General features: G+C 38.2%; 2 protein-coding genes across 2 annotated transcripts; both read left to right on the plus strand.

Annotated features, from left to right (window-relative positions):
- The first annotated feature begins 1,108 nt into the window (after positions 1–1,108).
- Positions 1,109–8,811, plus strand: LOC119493546 (cytochrome c1, heme protein, mitochondrial). The gene is made up of 7 exons (XM_037778941.1): positions 1,109–1,269; positions 4,576–4,766; positions 4,979–5,105; positions 5,672–5,829; positions 5,940–6,100; positions 7,516–7,616; positions 7,998–8,811. Exons 1-7 carry the CDS (start codon positions 1,189–1,191, stop codon positions 8,100–8,102), a joined length of 924 nt encoding a protein of 307 aa, XP_037634869.1. The 5' UTR covers positions 1,109–1,188; the 3' UTR covers positions 8,103–8,811.
- Positions 8,812–12,123: 3,312 nt separating this feature from the next.
- Positions 12,124–15,987, plus strand: hesx1 (HESX homeobox 1). Its single transcript, XM_037778957.1, has 4 exons — positions 12,124–12,238; positions 14,086–14,246; positions 14,348–14,449; positions 15,522–15,987. Exons 1-4 carry the CDS (start codon positions 12,124–12,126, stop codon positions 15,714–15,716), a joined length of 573 nt encoding a protein of 190 aa, XP_037634885.1. The 3' UTR covers positions 15,717–15,987.
- Positions 15,988–17,278: the final 1,291 nt, after the last annotated feature.

Below are 17,278 nucleotides of genomic sequence, written 5' to 3' on the forward strand. Positions count from 1 at the left end.
GGCTGTATGTGATCCCTGTAGAGTGAAATGAATACATTTCAATGGTTTAACATTTAAATTTTGCAATTCACAGCAGATTCATGAGTTTTTAGCTGTGCATTTAATTATGCTTTCTATGCATAACAGATATGACAATATGGACTAAATGCTTCAAAACTATTATAGTCTATTGTTTGTTTGACGTTGTTCGATTCTCCATGTAACATTCACACCTATAAACCTAGATTTTGTAGCAGCAATAACTGTTGTAAATGGTCAAATTAACGAACATGGGATTGCACATTTAGCCTTGAGTGTTTTCTACATTATTTAAGGTGATTTAAGCCCATTAACAGACTTTTCAGTGTCCCACATTTAGGACATGACTGTCCCACATTATGAAATAAAGTTTGTCTGAGACAACTTGGCAGTAAGAGTACTAATATGTCTACCATTTCTTTTATGAGTGTGATATCTACATTATCTTTTTTGGTTTGATTAGGACACATCCTGGAGTTTTCACAGTGGTACTCGTTGTGGATTTAATAAATTGGCTTCATAACGCGATATATTTTCCAGAAGTCTGAAATGCAAAAAAAATTCTCACATTAGGCTAATTCACCCAATATGTGTTCATCATCCCAACATCATCATTCATGCTGGTAGCCATCAGGCTCCACAACCAAGGCTGACCCCCATATGAGAACTATGAGGACTTTAAGGAGTTTAAACACGCACTATCTGCAACCATCTTGGACTCTAACCACTGGTGCACTTTACACTTACTTTACATTATACATCCTATATACCACTTTATAGACTGCACATATGCACATATAACATTTATTTATTGTACATACTACATGTATTTATTGACGGACTGCACACACTATGTTCACCCATTCCCTCTGTATCTTTTATATCTCTATTGTTTTTATCATTTGTGTATACCTTTATCTCTCCTGTGTTTCACTCTGTTTGTGATGTTGCTGCTTTGGATTAATAAAGGTTCATCTTATCTTATCTTATCTTATCTTATGTGCACTACTCTTATAGTTTCTCATACATACTGGATGTAGGGACCCACGTGAACACAGTGCACTTCACACAAGCTGTGTTTTATTGTGAAGGTCCAGACCGGAAGCATCGTGTGTGTCTTCATGCTAGTCAGAGAGCAGCTCTCCTTCAGCTCAGAGAGACGCAGAGAAGATGGCGGCGCTACGAGTCGCGGTGCAGTCAGGGACCGGGAGAGCCCTCCTCAGCACGGCGAAAACGATCAAGACCCCCGTGGTAGGTGGAGAGAGTACTGTTGTGTTTATCACCAGGGACAGAGAGTGTTTAGAGCAACAGTTCACTAGAGAGAGGACACAGTGAGGTGATGTTAGCCTGGTGGCTGTCTGTCTGCGGGTGAGACAAGGTCACTCGTGTTCACACACGTTTATAGGAGGTCGGAAACAACTGTGGCGTTAGCTCTTCGCATATTCTGACCCTCTTTAACGGTAGATGTCGACATGGCGTCAAGAACTGCCACAACAGACGCCACAGAGCTATAAAACCAGGTAGCTAGCGGTCGCTACATGGAGCAACCCAAGGCCTATAGAAGGAGGCTGGGACACGGTCTTGTTCTTTTGGGTAACGCGCATGCGCAATGTAACTGAAGCTGCGGTCGTGCGTTTTGATTGGCTGAAAGCAGACCAGATTTTACTGCGCATGTGCGGTACCCCGAGGCTATGACTTGTTGATGACGTGTATCTTAGCCTCCTTCTATAGGCCTTGCTTGGAGCAAGCTGGCCGGTTAGCTAGGTCATGTAGTCACCCACCCGGTGAATGAAAAAGCTCACTTAAATTAATATTCTATCTTAGCTAACGGTGCAGGGATACACATCTGCACCCCAGAGTGTGTGATCGTACTGTTGAAATGTTAACATGGGTCACTTTGCGTTTATATTCCGTCTAAAACACCAACGGCTAAAGAAGCTAAGCTAATCGGCTAACGGGTTAGCGGTTCAAGGACTGAGAGGACTTCCGGTGATAGATGCAGTCTGCAGCCGGTCACTGCTGTACCCTTCATCTGTTAGGTAAATGACACCTATGGGTGTGTCCGGAGACTGTAGTGTGAACTGTCCACGTTTACCTGGTTTATGGACCTTTTAATGGAGATGAGACAACATGAAGCTAAATGTCACTTATTAGTTGTGAGCTGTTTGAAGTACAGATAGATCAGAGAGAGGTCAGCATGATGTAGACTCATGTTTGTGGAGCTTGCTGCAGAGTTTGGATGGTATGCCACTCTTGTTTTTAGGGTTGCAATTAACTGTCTTGTATTGTCTTTATTGATTAATATTCCCGATTACTTGTTTTGTCCATGACATGTCTGAAAATGGCCATCATAGTTTCACAGAGTCAAATGTTCTGTCTGATTAACAGTCTAAAGCCTGAATATAACCAGTTGTATTTATATATATATATATATATATATATATACAAGGAAAGCAGTAGGATCGGATATCAGGCCGATACTCACTGAAATAGCTGGATCTGATATCGGTGACAATGGGGCCGATCTATTAAATGCAATTCTTGTTTATGTCCTATATATATACATTATATACTAGAATTAAATTCCTGTTTAAGTTTTGACTAATTTGTTGATGCATTAAAAAATGTTTACACTTAGATTGGAATTCTTGTTAATTTTGATTATTTATTACCAAGTTTTAATTACAAATAACAATTCACTAAATGTATATCTATGTATTTATTTGTTATGTTTTGCAATGTTTAAGTCAGGCCTGATGTTGTCTTACACATTAAAGAATAATCCCAGTCACTTCAACACAGTGAGGCATACAGATTATTAATTAAACACTGGTATCTGATCAGTTCTCAGTATCGGTTGATACCCAAAGCCCAGGTATCGGTATCAGGACTGAAAAAGTGGGATCGGTGCATCTTTAGAAAGGAGCAAATGCAAAGTGTTTTGGCTTGGAGAATGTCTTAAAACAACTGTTTGTTTGGGGGTTGATTTTCTGTCGATTGACCTAACAATTAATTGAATAATCATTTCAGCTCTTGCTTGCTTTAGTGGCATGTTGGTTTAAAGTAGAGATATAGAGACAGGAAGTGATGAGAGAGAGTATGGGTTATTACATGCAACAAAGGTCCCTGGCTGTAATAAAACCAGGGATTGCCATCACAGTATGTGATATGAGTCTTAACCACGACTAGGCCATTACGTATCCCCACATATGGGACTTACAGTAAATGGTATGTTGTCTGCTGGCAGATACCGAGTCACCGTTCAAGTCCCTCATTAAAAGGTGCCCTTCCTGAGTGTAGCTTGGTTTCAGGCAGGAGATGGATGTTGGAGTGTGTGTTTGTGTCCTGATGCAGGGGTGCTGTCACGTGATGTCAGCTGCCTGGTTATAGAAGCACTAGTGAAGGGCAGTTTCATAAGGACGACCAGAGTACACACTATAAGCAAGGGCATTATGATGAACTGCACTTAGGAAATAGTATCCGATCCGTCCTGAACTTTTAGTTTAAAGTGTTGTTGCAGTCGACACTTAAGAATCACGCCTTGCTATCCTGAACATTACTTCAATTCTTTATACTTGCTAGACCGATTAGTCAGTTCCAGCCTCTATAATGGAAGGGTTTGCTTCTTTATTTTGTTTGTCTTGTGTGATTGGTGGGACAAAACAAGCAAGGTGAACATGTTATACTGGAAATTTTCAGAAATTGAGATTTTTCAATATTTCTCTATTAGGGCTATCAATCTATAAAAATGCAAATATTTAATCGCATGATTGTCCATAGTTAATCACGATTAATTGTACATTTTTTATATGTTCAAAATGTACCTTTAAGGGAGATTTGTCAAGTATTTAATACTCATATCAAAACGGGAGTGGACAAATATGCAGCTTTATGCAAATGTCTGTATATATTTATTATTGGAAACCAATTAACAACACAAAACAATGACAAATATTGTCCAGAAACCCAAACAGGTACTGCATTTAGCATAAAAAATATGGCAAACTGCAGCCCAACCGGCAACAACAGCTGTCAGTGTGCTGACTTTACTATGGCTTGCCCCAGACTGAGATTTTCTATAGTTTATAGACCAAACAATTTGAATTGAGAAATTAACCAGCAGACTATTCAATGATGAAAATAATTGTTAGCTGCAGCCCTACTTGCTACGAATGTTTTTACCCCTGAGTCAAAGTTTTTATGAGCATATCTTTGATATTTTATACACCAACCACAGATTTTAGAACAGAAAGAGAGTTTATCAAAAACTACAAGTCGACAAGATTAGGGCTGCTGATCTCTCAATTGTTAGTTCGATCTATAAAATTTCAGAAAATGGTAAATAAAATGTGTATCAGTGTCAATGTTTTCAGATGATTTGTCCAACCAACAGAAAAAAACAGCAAATTCGGACATTTGGGTTGCAAGAACCAGCGAATTCTTGTCTTGTAACACAGAATATAAAGTGATCTGAATAATCAGCGGTACTTTATTGCACTGGGATGATTTTAAGTAACTAAATAACTGGTATCTTGTTATGCTCTTGTACCTCCGTAGGCCAACATGTCCTTCGCCAGCCTGCCTCGCCACAAGAAGGTTGCCCTGACGACACTAGGCGTGGTCACAGCCGGTGGGGCGGGACTCGCTCTGATGCTTCACCAATCCGTTAAAGCCTCCGACCTGGAGCTCCACCCCCCGAATTACCCTTGGAGCCACGCTGGACCTCTGTCCTCTCTGGACCATGCTAGGTGAGATGGATAAACACACACACACACACACACACACATATAGATTTTCCAGTGTTTATCAAATCATCATCAATCATTTTATGCTGTTTTATTAGAACTTTTGATTTAAAGTCCGATGTGTTTTGGCACCTTTAGTTTTCCACTTTTTTATGTAGAGGATGATCATGTTTGTTAAGCGTCTCACTGTGCTTTCTCTCTCGCTCTCTCTGCAGTATTCGTCGTGGTTACCAGGTGTATAAGCAAGTGTGTTCAGCCTGCCACAGTATGGAGTACCTGGCCTTCAGAAACCTGGTGGGAGTGTCGCACACGGAGAACGAGGTTAAGACCATCGCTGAGGAGGTGAGGCTAAGAATAGGAGAGAATCCATGCTGGAGCAGTTTCAACAGAACACTTTCTTAGTATTTTACAATATACACATTTTTGAAAAGCTGTGTTGTTGTTTTGTAGGCGTGTCACGATTTCGATTCGAAGTCAGGACCCGATTATCTATTTTTCTCCGCCCCCGCCTATTTCTGTTTAGTTTTTGTAATGATTATGTACTGAGGTAGGTCACACAGATACTGGTACTGAATTCAGTACTCTTCAGTTCAGTTCTCTTTTTAAAGAAGAATTTGAAAGTGTAAATGACAGTTGTTAAGACATAAAACCAATGATCTGTTGATTGTTATGAATCAAGACTCCATAGTCTAACAATGGCATGTTTAAATCGAATCAAATCGTGGCCTAAAAAATTGAAAGTCAAATCGAATCATGGATTTGGAGAATCGTGACACCCCTATTGTTTTGGTAATTTTCGAAAATGAAACACTTAAGTTCTGCCAGTAGGTGGTGCCACCCGGCTGTATCTGCTGTTATATTCTAGGTTTTCGGCCCAAAGTTAAAGGTGTCTTGTGTGTTGTGTTCAGGTTGAGGTAGTGGACGGTCCTGATGAGAGCGGAGAGATGTTCACCCGGCCAGGAAAGCTGTCGGACTACTTCCCAAAGCCCTACGCCAACCCTGAGGCAGCCCGGGTCGCCAACAACGGAGCCCTGCCTCCAGACCTCAGCTACATCGTCAATGCCAGGTAACTCCTGAAAGACAGAAAACCTACACAGTTGAGTCTGAAAGCCACGAACTCAGTTTGAAAAAAATCCACATATCTTCGGTGTTGACTGTCCCCTTTGCTCCCCTCAGACATGGAGGAGAGGACTACGTGTTCAGCCTGCTGACAGGATACTGCGAACCTCCAGCTGGAGTGGCGTTGAGAGAAGGACTCTACTACAACCCATACTTCCCTGGCCAGGCCATCGGCATGGCCCCGCCCATCTACAACGAGGTGCTGGAGTTCGACGACGGTGAGTAAAGACGCAGCGTGTGTGTGTGCTGTCAGCCTGTTCGGTTGACAGAAAGCGAGAACATGAACAGATATTGTGCAGGGAGTGCTTCTTCTGGTGTCACATCACCTGCATTATTTTGTTATGTCTAGATTTTCAGTTTGTCAAAAGACAGCAGGAGATGTTTGTTAATTTTTTTAAAGGTTTTAAAGCCCCCCTCCAGCCATTTTTAATACTTTTTTGTTCTTTCTCAAACAGAGAATGGGGGTGTGGTCAATAAACAGACGTAACCAGATTGCATCATTTTTCAACCCAGTTTAGATGAATTTACTGTTTATCAGACCACAAATGAGACCAGAATTATCTCAACACACCAACTCTCTCACTCTCTCTCTTCTTCACTGTCTCCTCCTGGAGAGGCGGCGGTCTGGCTGCGGCTGCACCAATGAGCCGCATTGCCACACGCCCCCTACAGCGTCCTGAAACTGCATTTCAGGACGCTGTGGGTGGTTTAGGAGGTTCACCGTCCACCAGCACCGGCCGCTCTCTCCTCACCTCCAGCACCGACACCGCTCCGGGCTGCACTGAGATCCGTTTATTTCTCTAATGGTGCTTTTCTCTGGTTTTCTGTTGAGCTGTAAGTTGTGCTCCCTGTCGTTCGGACCTGTTAAAGGCCCACAAACCTCCGGTATCGGCTGCTTTCTGTTAATTTATCTCCAGCAGGAGGAGACAGTGAAGAAGAGAGCGAGTGAGAGAGACAGTCAGTGTGTTGTGTTAATTCTGACGGTGGGATTTTGTGCAATTCACTACGTTGATTGCACCTGTTCACCACACACACAAATGTCATAAGCAACACACTAAACTAAGGTGGAAAACCCTCAGTTAGCTAATGCAACAAATTGGGCTAGCTAATTAGCTAACTACAGCTAACTAGTTAACTATTTAGAAAGACAAACTGACAGACAGATAAACAGATTTATCAGCTTGCTGCTGCTCAGATCACTCAAACGATCATGAGTGCTCCTGCAGCTTGGAGGATGACCTTTATCCTGCAGCTTCTACTATAGTCAGATGTCATATTCATGTTTTACCAACAAGCTTCTTTTTTAACTTTGAGCACAAAATTAAGTTAAAAATTTTGGAAAACAGTGTGGCTGATCAACTTAGTCAGGAAATGACTCAAATAAATATGAAATAACATAGAAATGCCAAAATACACTGTAGTGTGGCTTTAACCTCACTAGATTAGAAACAAACAGACTTTCCATTCTATTTATTTTGCATTTATATAAAAATCAATTGCTATTGGTTTGTAAAAATACAGTGATGGATGATTTAACCTTTTCATCCACACCCACTGTGTCTAGGACCGTGCATTACAGTTGGCTGTAGTTAAAGGTGTTGTGCTGATGGTTGTTGTGTCTCTGTTGCCATAGGAACCCCCGCCACCATGAGCCAGGTTGCTAAAGATGTGTGTACGTTCTTGAGGTGGGCCGCCGAGCCGGAGCACGACCAACGCAAACGCATGGGACTGAAGGTACAACACACGCACACGCACGCACGCACACACACACACACACACACACACACACATACAAACACACACTGTTGTTTACTTGTTTATATCCATAATTAATTCATCCCTGATTCCATTACAAGAAAGACTTTGAGGAATCCTGACCTTCACTGTCGAGTAACAGATATTTATTTCACAGTCACACTGACTGAATTTTGGCAAAAAAAGAGTTACCCTATCGATTTCAAGTCATTGAATCGTATCGTATCGCTCTAGATGAGTTAAATATTGTCCTTGAATCATATCGGAACCATGGAAGGTGATACGTCATTGTAAAAACGTCCCAATGGAACAAGTGGAAACAGGTCGTAAACATGGAGCTCGTTGTCTTTCTCTCCCCAGATGCTGATGGGCGCCGGCATCCTCATCCCTCTGGTCTACTACATGAAGAGGCACAGGTGGTCTGTGATGAAGAGCAGGAAGATCGCCTACAGGCCTCCCAAGTAAACGGAAACACACGCACCCCGACCTGGGCCTAAAACCTACCAGAGAGCGCTGCGTTCAACGACCCCACGACACTCGCCTCACAATGACCATACGGACAAATAACAACACCCACATGCCTTTCTAAGAGGGGAAAGAGAAATGAGAGTGTATATATATATATATATATATACTACCTAAAGAAGAATGTTTTTAGTTGTTGGCGCGGTAGAACCAATTTTTTCCTTTTATCTGGAATGCTGTGTGTCAGAGAGTTGTGGCGTTCTTGAACGCACCCTCCACAAATTGTGTTTGTCGGATCTGCATCGAATCATCACTGGCAGCGGTTCAGGTCTTGACATCTCGTATCAGACACCATTGACTGATAAAGTTGCTGGACTGCCCGTCTCTGTAAGATACTCAGTAATCACACAAAGCGCTGAGAAATGGTTGCCGTCAAAGTTCGTAACAATCCCGGGTGTGTTTAAATTCATCCTCCCCCCTGTCCTCTCCACAAAGCCAGTCAGTGGATGCAATGCAACCTCTGTTTTACTGTACAAAATAAATTATCATAAAGGAAACCTTTGTGTGTCCGTTTTTGTTTCTAGCAGCGGTAGACGTTACACACACACAAACAGACACCTCTTAAAGCTGCCAGTGTTGTTCTGATCATTTCTGAATCTGCTTATACGCTTCGTCATGTAAATATTTAATAAAGTGGTGAATGAACAAACTTCATGATGTTATTTGTTGACCTTTGTGCCGTCACCTGAAACACTGAATGGCTCAGAGGAGAATGTTACGGCCGGTGTTTCACCCGCTTTCCAGTGTTCAGACAGGCTATAAACCAATGATTTAGTTTGCGACCAAATATTTACAAAACTAATGAAATTCCCATCAGCCTCACCTGTCCTTTGTGTTTATTGCTAGAACCTGCCAAAAAATTAAATAAATAAAAGACTCAATAAATAAAAATAATTGTAACCATTAATTAATTGATAAAATGTGACATTGATATTTGTTTATTTATTTATATTTGTATTAATTCCCTTATTTACTTACTCTTCTGTTTAATTTTCCCTTTTATTTATTTTTATTAATTTTTGCATTTATTTTTTCACCCGTTATTTATTTCCCCAGACTTATTTATTTCTGTATTATTTTCTTTATAAATTTCTTTACACATTTCTTCATGCATTTCTGCCTCATTATACAATTTAAAAATATATATAAAAAAATAAATCCAAAAGTAAATAAATCAACTAAAAAAGAATAAAGATAAATACATAAATATATAGAAAGGAAAATTAAACCGAAGAGTAAATAAATAAGGGAATAAATACAAAGATATATAAATAAAGAAGCAAATTAAAACAGAAATATTCATTTATGTCACATTTTATCAACTAATTAATGGTAAAATGTATTTTTAATAATTTTGCTTCATTTAATGACATTTATTTATTTATTTATCAATTTATTTTTTATTTTGGCAGTTACTGCCATTTTAAATTTTTTAGGTTACTGTCATTTCGGTAGGAGGGGCTCGGGGGGAACAAGCTCCATTTTGATGCTTCTTAATGCACTCTGGCACCTTATTTACATTCAAATTACACGTCTTAATTATCAGATTAACGTCAGATTAATTATGAATTTGTGATTGTTAGAAATTAGTATTAGCATCGAGTAGAAACAGAAAACTTCACAACATTATCGACTAGAGTTGGAAAAAACAGTTATTACACTATGTGTTGAAATGAACAATGGTGGAAGTACATTTACTCAAGTACTGTACTAAAGAGACTACAGTTTTGAAGTACTTTATACTACTTTATACTTTGATTCCACTACATCTCTGAGGTAAATACTGTACTTTTGCTCCTACATTTAATTCATTTAATATAGATTATTCTGAAGTGTTGAAATATTCCCTCCACACGTCATCCCACTGCAGCAGAGTTTAGACGTCCTACCTCCCTGCCGGTAGTCATCACATCCTTCCATCCATCCTGTCTTCCATTGTGGGATAAATAAACAAGTGTGCTGTGGGTTTAAAGCTGCTTCAGCAGGTTCATTAGGAGCTAATCTGCTTCTGAAAAGCTTTTCCTCCCTGCTGCTTCAACCTGCATTCACACGCTACGATGCTTCATCTGCATCACAACACACACAGATTAGGCTAATAGCATTAGTGGATCTCACCGGATCATTATTATTACCATCATTATCATTATTATTATTATTATTAGATTAAACCCCCCGTCTCAGACTTGTAACAGAAGGATGGACGTATTTTTACTGTGAAAACTAAACTGATTTTCTACTTTGGTACTTCAGAAGAAAAGGGTGGAATTACGCTTTGTGTTTGTGTGACACTGGTGACGGTTTTTAAAAAGGCTCCTCGTCCTAATCTATCACATACACTCACAGCGTGAAGCACAGGAGGGAAAACTCAGATACAAACACTCACACACAAGATGTTTATTTTGTCTCCTGCAAAGTTGTTAACCCTCTGAGACCTGACTTTACTGTCTCTCAGAGGCTGTGGAAGGTTCAGTTTTAGAGCCAGAACCGTGTCATGCTACCATGTCAGGAAGGAGGCTAAATAACGCTCTAAAGTTGGGCTAAATTTTAGCGAGGAAAAACTGACATGGCCATTTTCACAGGGGTCTCTTGACCACTGACCTCCAGATATGTGAATGAAAATGTGTTCTATGGGTACCCACGAGTCTCCCCTTTACAGACATGCCCACTTTATGATAATCACATATAAATGTCTTATTGTCTCCTATTCTAAAATGGTGTGTCTGAATATTTCTGCATACTGGGGTCCCTACACAGTCTTGAATTACATAAATTGGGTCTCACTGTAAAGCTGAGACTCTTGTGGATCCAATGAGCCCAACTGTCTTCATGTGTGATGATGTTAGTCCCCATAGGAGACATTTCATTGTAGTGAGACCATTTAAAACTTGACCTCACTGTATAAATGACCTGTGGTGACCTCTAGGATAATCACAGCCTCATGAAACTGTACAGCCACAAACTAGAGACCTAGAGCATTCAGAGGACGGATGGCTTTCCTAGCTAGATTGACAATAAGGAGGTTTCTGAGCAGTTTACACAACAGAAGTGCTCGCCATCCAATCGCCAAAAAATGCATTTCTTTTCAGAAATCTCCAAATGTCAAAAAAAAATGTATTCCAAATCACAGCATGGCTTTTTCTATGGTGTTCCTCGAGGTCTTGGTGTCTTAATGTGATATTTTGGAGGGATTATTGATCATTCTTATCAATTCTCCAGTGGTAAAAAATGGTTAAATTTAGCACCAAATCTGTGTAACAACCCAAAAATGTATGCAACAACTTATGAGACATAATAGAGAATGGGGATGACCATCATATACTTCTATCATAATGTTATAAACCCTTATATACTTTCACTATTTTATTTTAATTAATTAATTAATGTTTATTTCTGATTTGTGACTATAGAACAACTTGTCATACAGTGCTGAGCTGCATCTCAAATTAATCTTCAGCTTTCAGATGATGTTCACCACTTCTATGTGACATCTACTGTTGACCTGCTATCTCCCCCTAAACACCCCCTGTACTTCCCTAAAAAAGACTAAAACGGCTCTATTGTGGGTCTCAACTAAGTAAACTATAAATGTAAATACGCTGTTTCTCAGTAACACACACACACACACAGACACACACACACACACAGAGCAGAGATTAGCTGCTGTATGGAACCTCAGGGAATCTCATTCACATGGAAAACCACTTCTTAATTCTAATTGGTGGCCAGTGTAAATCCTCCACTCCCATTCAAACCAGCAGTCAGCAGTTTGTCTTCCTGCTGCTTCACATGTTCCTCAGATTTAACACCTCCTCAGCTGCTTGTAGACCACCAGGTCCACACTAGAACCGGTATCAGGGTTTTTATTGAAAGAAAATCATCTTATGGAACTATTTTGTTGTTTTGGTTGTTGTCAGTAGTTTTGTCAGCACGCCAGGGGCTTCCTGCTCTTAGATCACTTATTATGGCGTCCACTCCTGTGACAGCAGAACGCAGGCCGGCGTTCTTCATCGAGCAGATTCTGGGTTTGGAGCTGGAGAGACCTGGAACCTGCCTGAAACTCCACCGACCCTGGACAGGTGAGGAGCACAACTTTCTCTACAAGTTTGTGTCTTATTGATGAATGTCAGTCTGATATGAATTCTACTGTAGTGCTAAAAAGCAAATGTAAAATTATAGAAATATTGAATTGACCCATTAGATAGATAGATATATAGATAGATAGAGGGATGGACTTTATATGGACCTAAATTGGGAAATTCTTGTGGTACAGCAGCAGGTTCTCCAGGCAACAGGAACAGTAAATATGCATATCAACACTGGAGATAAATATATATAGTGTGTAATATAAAGAATATATTAGAATATACTATATAAATATACTAGACTACTTCAACTAGCTTAGAAAATATAAAATATAAACATGGAATAACAATAACACATTAACTATTGTCTATTTTTTTCTTCTTGTTTTTAGAGTGTGATGTCAAAAATAAATGGGAAATCACAGCTGACGCATAGAACAATTACTATTAATGCAAACATTAAAACCATTTATGAAAACATATGACACAGAGCATCACAGAGTCTCGTATACAGTACTGTAACTATAAAACTATAAATCTACCCCACTAAATGTAAAAAGAGGCTCCTACAAAAAAAGTTTCAGAATAAAAGTTGCAGTAAATGTTTCATATTACGCAAAAATTACATTTTTGTGTAATTATATGACTTCTGAGCTCTGTATATATTTTCCCCAAATCCCCTAAAATAGCTGATATATTTAGTACATTCACTTACAATCATTTTCAGTTTTCCAGCATTTTTCTTTGCTTGAAAATATTTCAGTTAACATTTTGGTTGAGGACAAACAGAAACATACTAACTCCAGCCCTCCTATCAATAAACAAAACTCAGCTCTTTTGCAGCTTTTTGAAAGGACTAATAATTCGGAGACGCTGTTCTGGGATGAGATGAAAAAGAAACCTGTCAACAAACAAGTTTCTCTAGTTCTTCTGTTGATTGATCTGTTGTCCCGTTCAGCTGAACTAAACTCAGCTCAACTGTAAACTCATTTCATTTCAATTCAAAATTAATTTCAAACATGTAAAATAAAAAAAATAAAAAAGAGAATGATCATACAAACAAGTAGACAGCCAGAAAAAAGTAATATTTACACACAATGAAAAGCATAAGCAAACACTTGATGCCTTGGTTTACATATTCGAAAAGGAGTGAGAAGAAGTAACTTATTTAATCCCACCCCTTCTCCATAAGTCCTTCATTGATAATTAACCAGCTTCCTTATTGAGCTAAACATATACTCTAATAATAATAATAGTAATAATAAACTTATCTAAATATAATAATTATTACCTTTTATCTCTGTCATACAAAAATATAAATTAATTACCGATATTATTATCCTTATCAAAATATAAATTCATTATCAATCAAGAATACCAATTCATAAATGTATCTCAATCAAAATAAAAATTCATTACTTACATATTTATCTTAATCATATTTAGTTGTTATCTTTTCGTATATGCGCATATTATTTTATATTAATTTTTTTTCAAGATCTCCTTTTATCTTAGAAGGCCTAAATATTACATCTTATTTCAAGAAATATTACCAAGCAAATTTTCACTTCTTCCATTGGAAGATGTTTATATTTATTACAAGCAATACACTTTGTATTCATTCACTGTTTATGTTACTTATTAACTTAGAATGTATTTAAATGTAGATTATATATTAATAACTGTACAGTCTGTTGAGTCGAGGACGTAAAAGCCTGATTTGATGAGGCTGGAAAGTTTCCTCCATTCAGTTTAAAAAATAATTAATTGATTATTTGTCATACATTAATTATAAAAGGTGTATAATGTGTGATCATCATTCATTGTTCCCATGAATCCAGAGAAGGAGAACAGAGGCAACAGTATGTGCTCCAAACAACATCATCATCACCATCATCATCATCATCATCCTCATCCTCATCCTCAGCAGCTGAACTCTCCCAGCCCGACATCAAACTGGTACATCGGACGCAGACCACGCACTGCCTTCACCACCAGCCAGGTAATCAATCAATCAATCAATCAATCAATCAGTCTGTCATTCAGTTGTGTCATAAAGTTGAGGACTTGTCTGTTAATGTCTCTCTCTTTCTGTGTGAGCAGGTGAGCGTCCTGGAGACGGTGTTCCTGGTGAACTGTTACCCAGGTATCCAGCTGAGGGAGCAGCTGGCAGGAAGACTCGATCTGGACGAGGACAGAATACAGGTTCATACAGCACACACACACACACACACACACACACACACACACACACCGACTATTTAACACTGCTGCTGCTGCTCTCTAGTCTTAGCCTATAGGCGTTGTTTCAACCTGTGAATCGGTGTATATGACAAAAAATAAACAGTTATGCTGTAGACGCGGAGATGTGCAGTGCTCCCCTGATTCCACCTCCATCTAAATGGGTGTAAAAAAAGGGTGCCAAAGACAGCACCTTAAAACCAGTAAAACAATGTGAGTGATTCACTGACTGAGTAACCGATCAATGCCTCACACAAAGGAGGTTGTCCCTGTTTGTATGTCTCACACGATCAATAATTGTGGGTCATCGTTAGAGCAGCAGAGAATTTCAGACACTAAGAATTAGAAAACAAAAAACATTTGTAAATTCTGAGTATGAGAGTATAAAATAAAGAAGAAAGAAGGTTAAAAAAGTTATTGTGGCCATTTGGCGGAAAAATGTAAATCAAAGTTAAATCAAAGGTGGTTTACGCAGGCAAAACAGTCCATCGTCCATGCGAAATGTATGTGTTTCTGATAATTTATTTATCCAAAAAACAAAAGCAAACGAAGCACAAAGAACACATGGCTGTCGCTGCCTCTCTTGTTCTGCTTAAGCCACATACCCATGGTGCGTCAGCGGCCCCCCGATCCAAGCTTGACCTTCACCTTTCCGACAAATGGCCACTACATAAAGTAAAAAAAAACATAAGCTCACCCAGGTGCATGCTGGTCCTACCCACCTATATAACCATGGGTGCTCACAGTTTTACCCAATTCATAAACAAAAAAAGTAAAATACTCATTACGCAAAACAACGAAATATACAAAACAAGAAAATAATTAAACTAAACAAATATCTAGCAAAAGAGAGTCTATATAAAGTAAACATCTAGAATAATAAATCAAACAACACTACTTATTATTAGTAAAACAACAACTAAATACTAACAACTAATAAGTCCGACATGAAGTAAGTTGTAATTGATGACAAGCATCTCTTCTTCTGCTATCAGGGCCACATTAACTTTCCTCTCTCTCTCTCGCTCTCTCTCAGATCTGGTTTCAGAACCGGCGGGCCAAGCTGAGGCGTTCCCTCAGAGAAACCCGTCTGCAGCTGGTTCAGACGGCCGTGGCTGACCTCGGGGTCAGAGGTCAACTGAAGGTCGAGAGCGATGCGCGAGGTGACCTGGAGCTCGCCCAGCGACTCGCCTCTCGTCTGCAGTTTGAGGTGGAGGAAGAAGAGGAGTGACGCTGATGAACTCGTCCAGTTATTTATCATTTTCTACCAGCTTCTGTCTTCTTCTTCTTCCCTCCTCCCAAATTGTCATGACAAACACAACCGTGGAAAACAAATGAAAGTCACAGTTTGCTTCCAAACCCGACACAGGATTTAACGTTTACACAAAAACAGGTTCCTTTATACTGAAAGTATGTCGTCTGTTGTCTTGAAGATCAAACTTTGTTATGAGATCTGCTCTGGATCAGGTTGTAATGTTAAGTGTCTTAATATGTGTATATGGTTTCTGCTCTCCTAACTGTACAAAGTCTAATTAAAGCTAATTAAAGTATTTCAGTGGTGTGTCTGTACCGTGCATGACTTCATTCATTAGTATTATTTTCATTTCTATTTATTGAAACATTTTTATAAAAGAAGTTTGAAAAAGAAAAATTAGAACTGTACAGATATAACTACAACTCAAACAAAATATAAATACACACCAAAATGAATTAATACATAAATATGTGAAATAAAAAGATAAACTGTAATTATATTGAAACTTAAAAAAAAAAAAAAGCCTTCATGCAGTGTTGGACAGTAACTAAGTATATTTAAGTATATTTAATCTACATAAGTACAATTCTGAGGTATTTTTACTTTACTTGAGTATTTCCATTTTCTGCTATACCTGAATTCTACCACGTTTTTGAGGCAAATGTTGTACTTTTTACCAGTAGTGGAAGAAGTATTCAGATCTTAATTAAAAGTAGCAATACCACAGTCCTGCATTCAAAAGTTTACTTAGACCTAAGTAAAAGTACAGAAGTATCAGCATCAATATACTTAAAGTACCAAAAGTAAAAGTACTCATTTATATACTGCTGGGTAGTTTAATCTATAATAAAACATTATAATTAAATTTTTCATTATTTATTAATTATCTAAATCTGCAAAGTAAAGTCAGTTTATCAAATAAAAATAGTGGAGTAAAAATGTACAATATTTCCCTCTGAGATGTAGTAGAGTAGTATGGAGGACGCAACCAGCCAAAATCTACAATAATTGAATGAATAAATAAATTACTCCATAAATAAATACATATGTCATTAAATGTAGCAAAAATAATATTAAAAATAAATGTAGCCATTAATTGATAAAATGTGACTTAAATTGATATTTCTGTTTTAATTTGCCTCTTTATTCATATATCTTTGTATTAATTCCCATATTTATTTACTCTTCTATTAAATTGTCCCTTTTATTTATTTATGTGTATATTTTAATTATTTTTAAAATGTATTCATTTGCACCCATCTGCATCATTAAAGTGATGCACATTAATGCATTAATTATTATATAACATGCATTATTCTGAAATGGGTAGTGAGTACTACTTTTGGATACTTTAAGTATATTTTGATGGTAATACTTTTCTACTTTTAACAAAGTATTTATTTTTATTTTTTTATTTTTAGGATTTTTACCTGTAACCGAGTATTTCTACACTGTGGTATTGGTTGATATTTTACTCTTTCTTTTATGTTTTTTGTGTATTTTCACTTTTTATTTATTAAAGAAAAAGAGAAAAAGAA

The sequence above is a fragment of the Sebastes umbrosus genome, chromosome 1 (genome assembly GCF_015220745.1).
Source record: "Sebastes umbrosus isolate fSebUmb1 chromosome 1, fSebUmb1.pri, whole genome shotgun sequence".
NCBI classification, from domain to species: Eukaryota; Metazoa; Chordata; class Actinopteri; order Perciformes; family Sebastidae; genus Sebastes; species Sebastes umbrosus.

What these genes read in the sequence shown, in the direction of transcription:
- LOC119493546 (XM_037778941.1), top strand. Translation starts at nt 1,189, where the DNA reads ATGGCGGCGCTACGAGTCGCGGTGCAGTCAGGGACCGGGAGAGCCCTC. An exon ending in AAACGATCAAGACCCCCGTG is followed by an intron (nt 1,270 to 4,575) that starts GTAGGTGGAGAG and finishes GTACCTCCGTAG; the next exon opens with GCCAACATGTCCTTCGCCAG. An exon ending in AGCTACATCGTCAATGCCAG is followed by an intron (nt 5,830 to 5,939) that starts GTAACTCCTGAA and finishes TGCTCCCCTCAG; the next exon opens with ACATGGAGGAGAGGACTACG.
- hesx1 (XM_037778957.1), top strand. Translation starts at nt 12,124, where the DNA reads ATGGCGTCCACTCCTGTGACAGCAGAACGCAGGCCGGCGTTCTTCATC. An exon ending in ACTCCACCGACCCTGGACAG is followed by an intron (nt 12,239 to 14,085) that starts GTGAGGAGCACA and finishes CCATGAATCCAG; the next exon opens with AGAAGGAGAACAGAGGCAAC. An exon ending in CTGCCTTCACCACCAGCCAG is followed by an intron (nt 14,247 to 14,347) that starts GTAATCAATCAA and finishes CTGTGTGAGCAG; the next exon opens with GTGAGCGTCCTGGAGACGGT.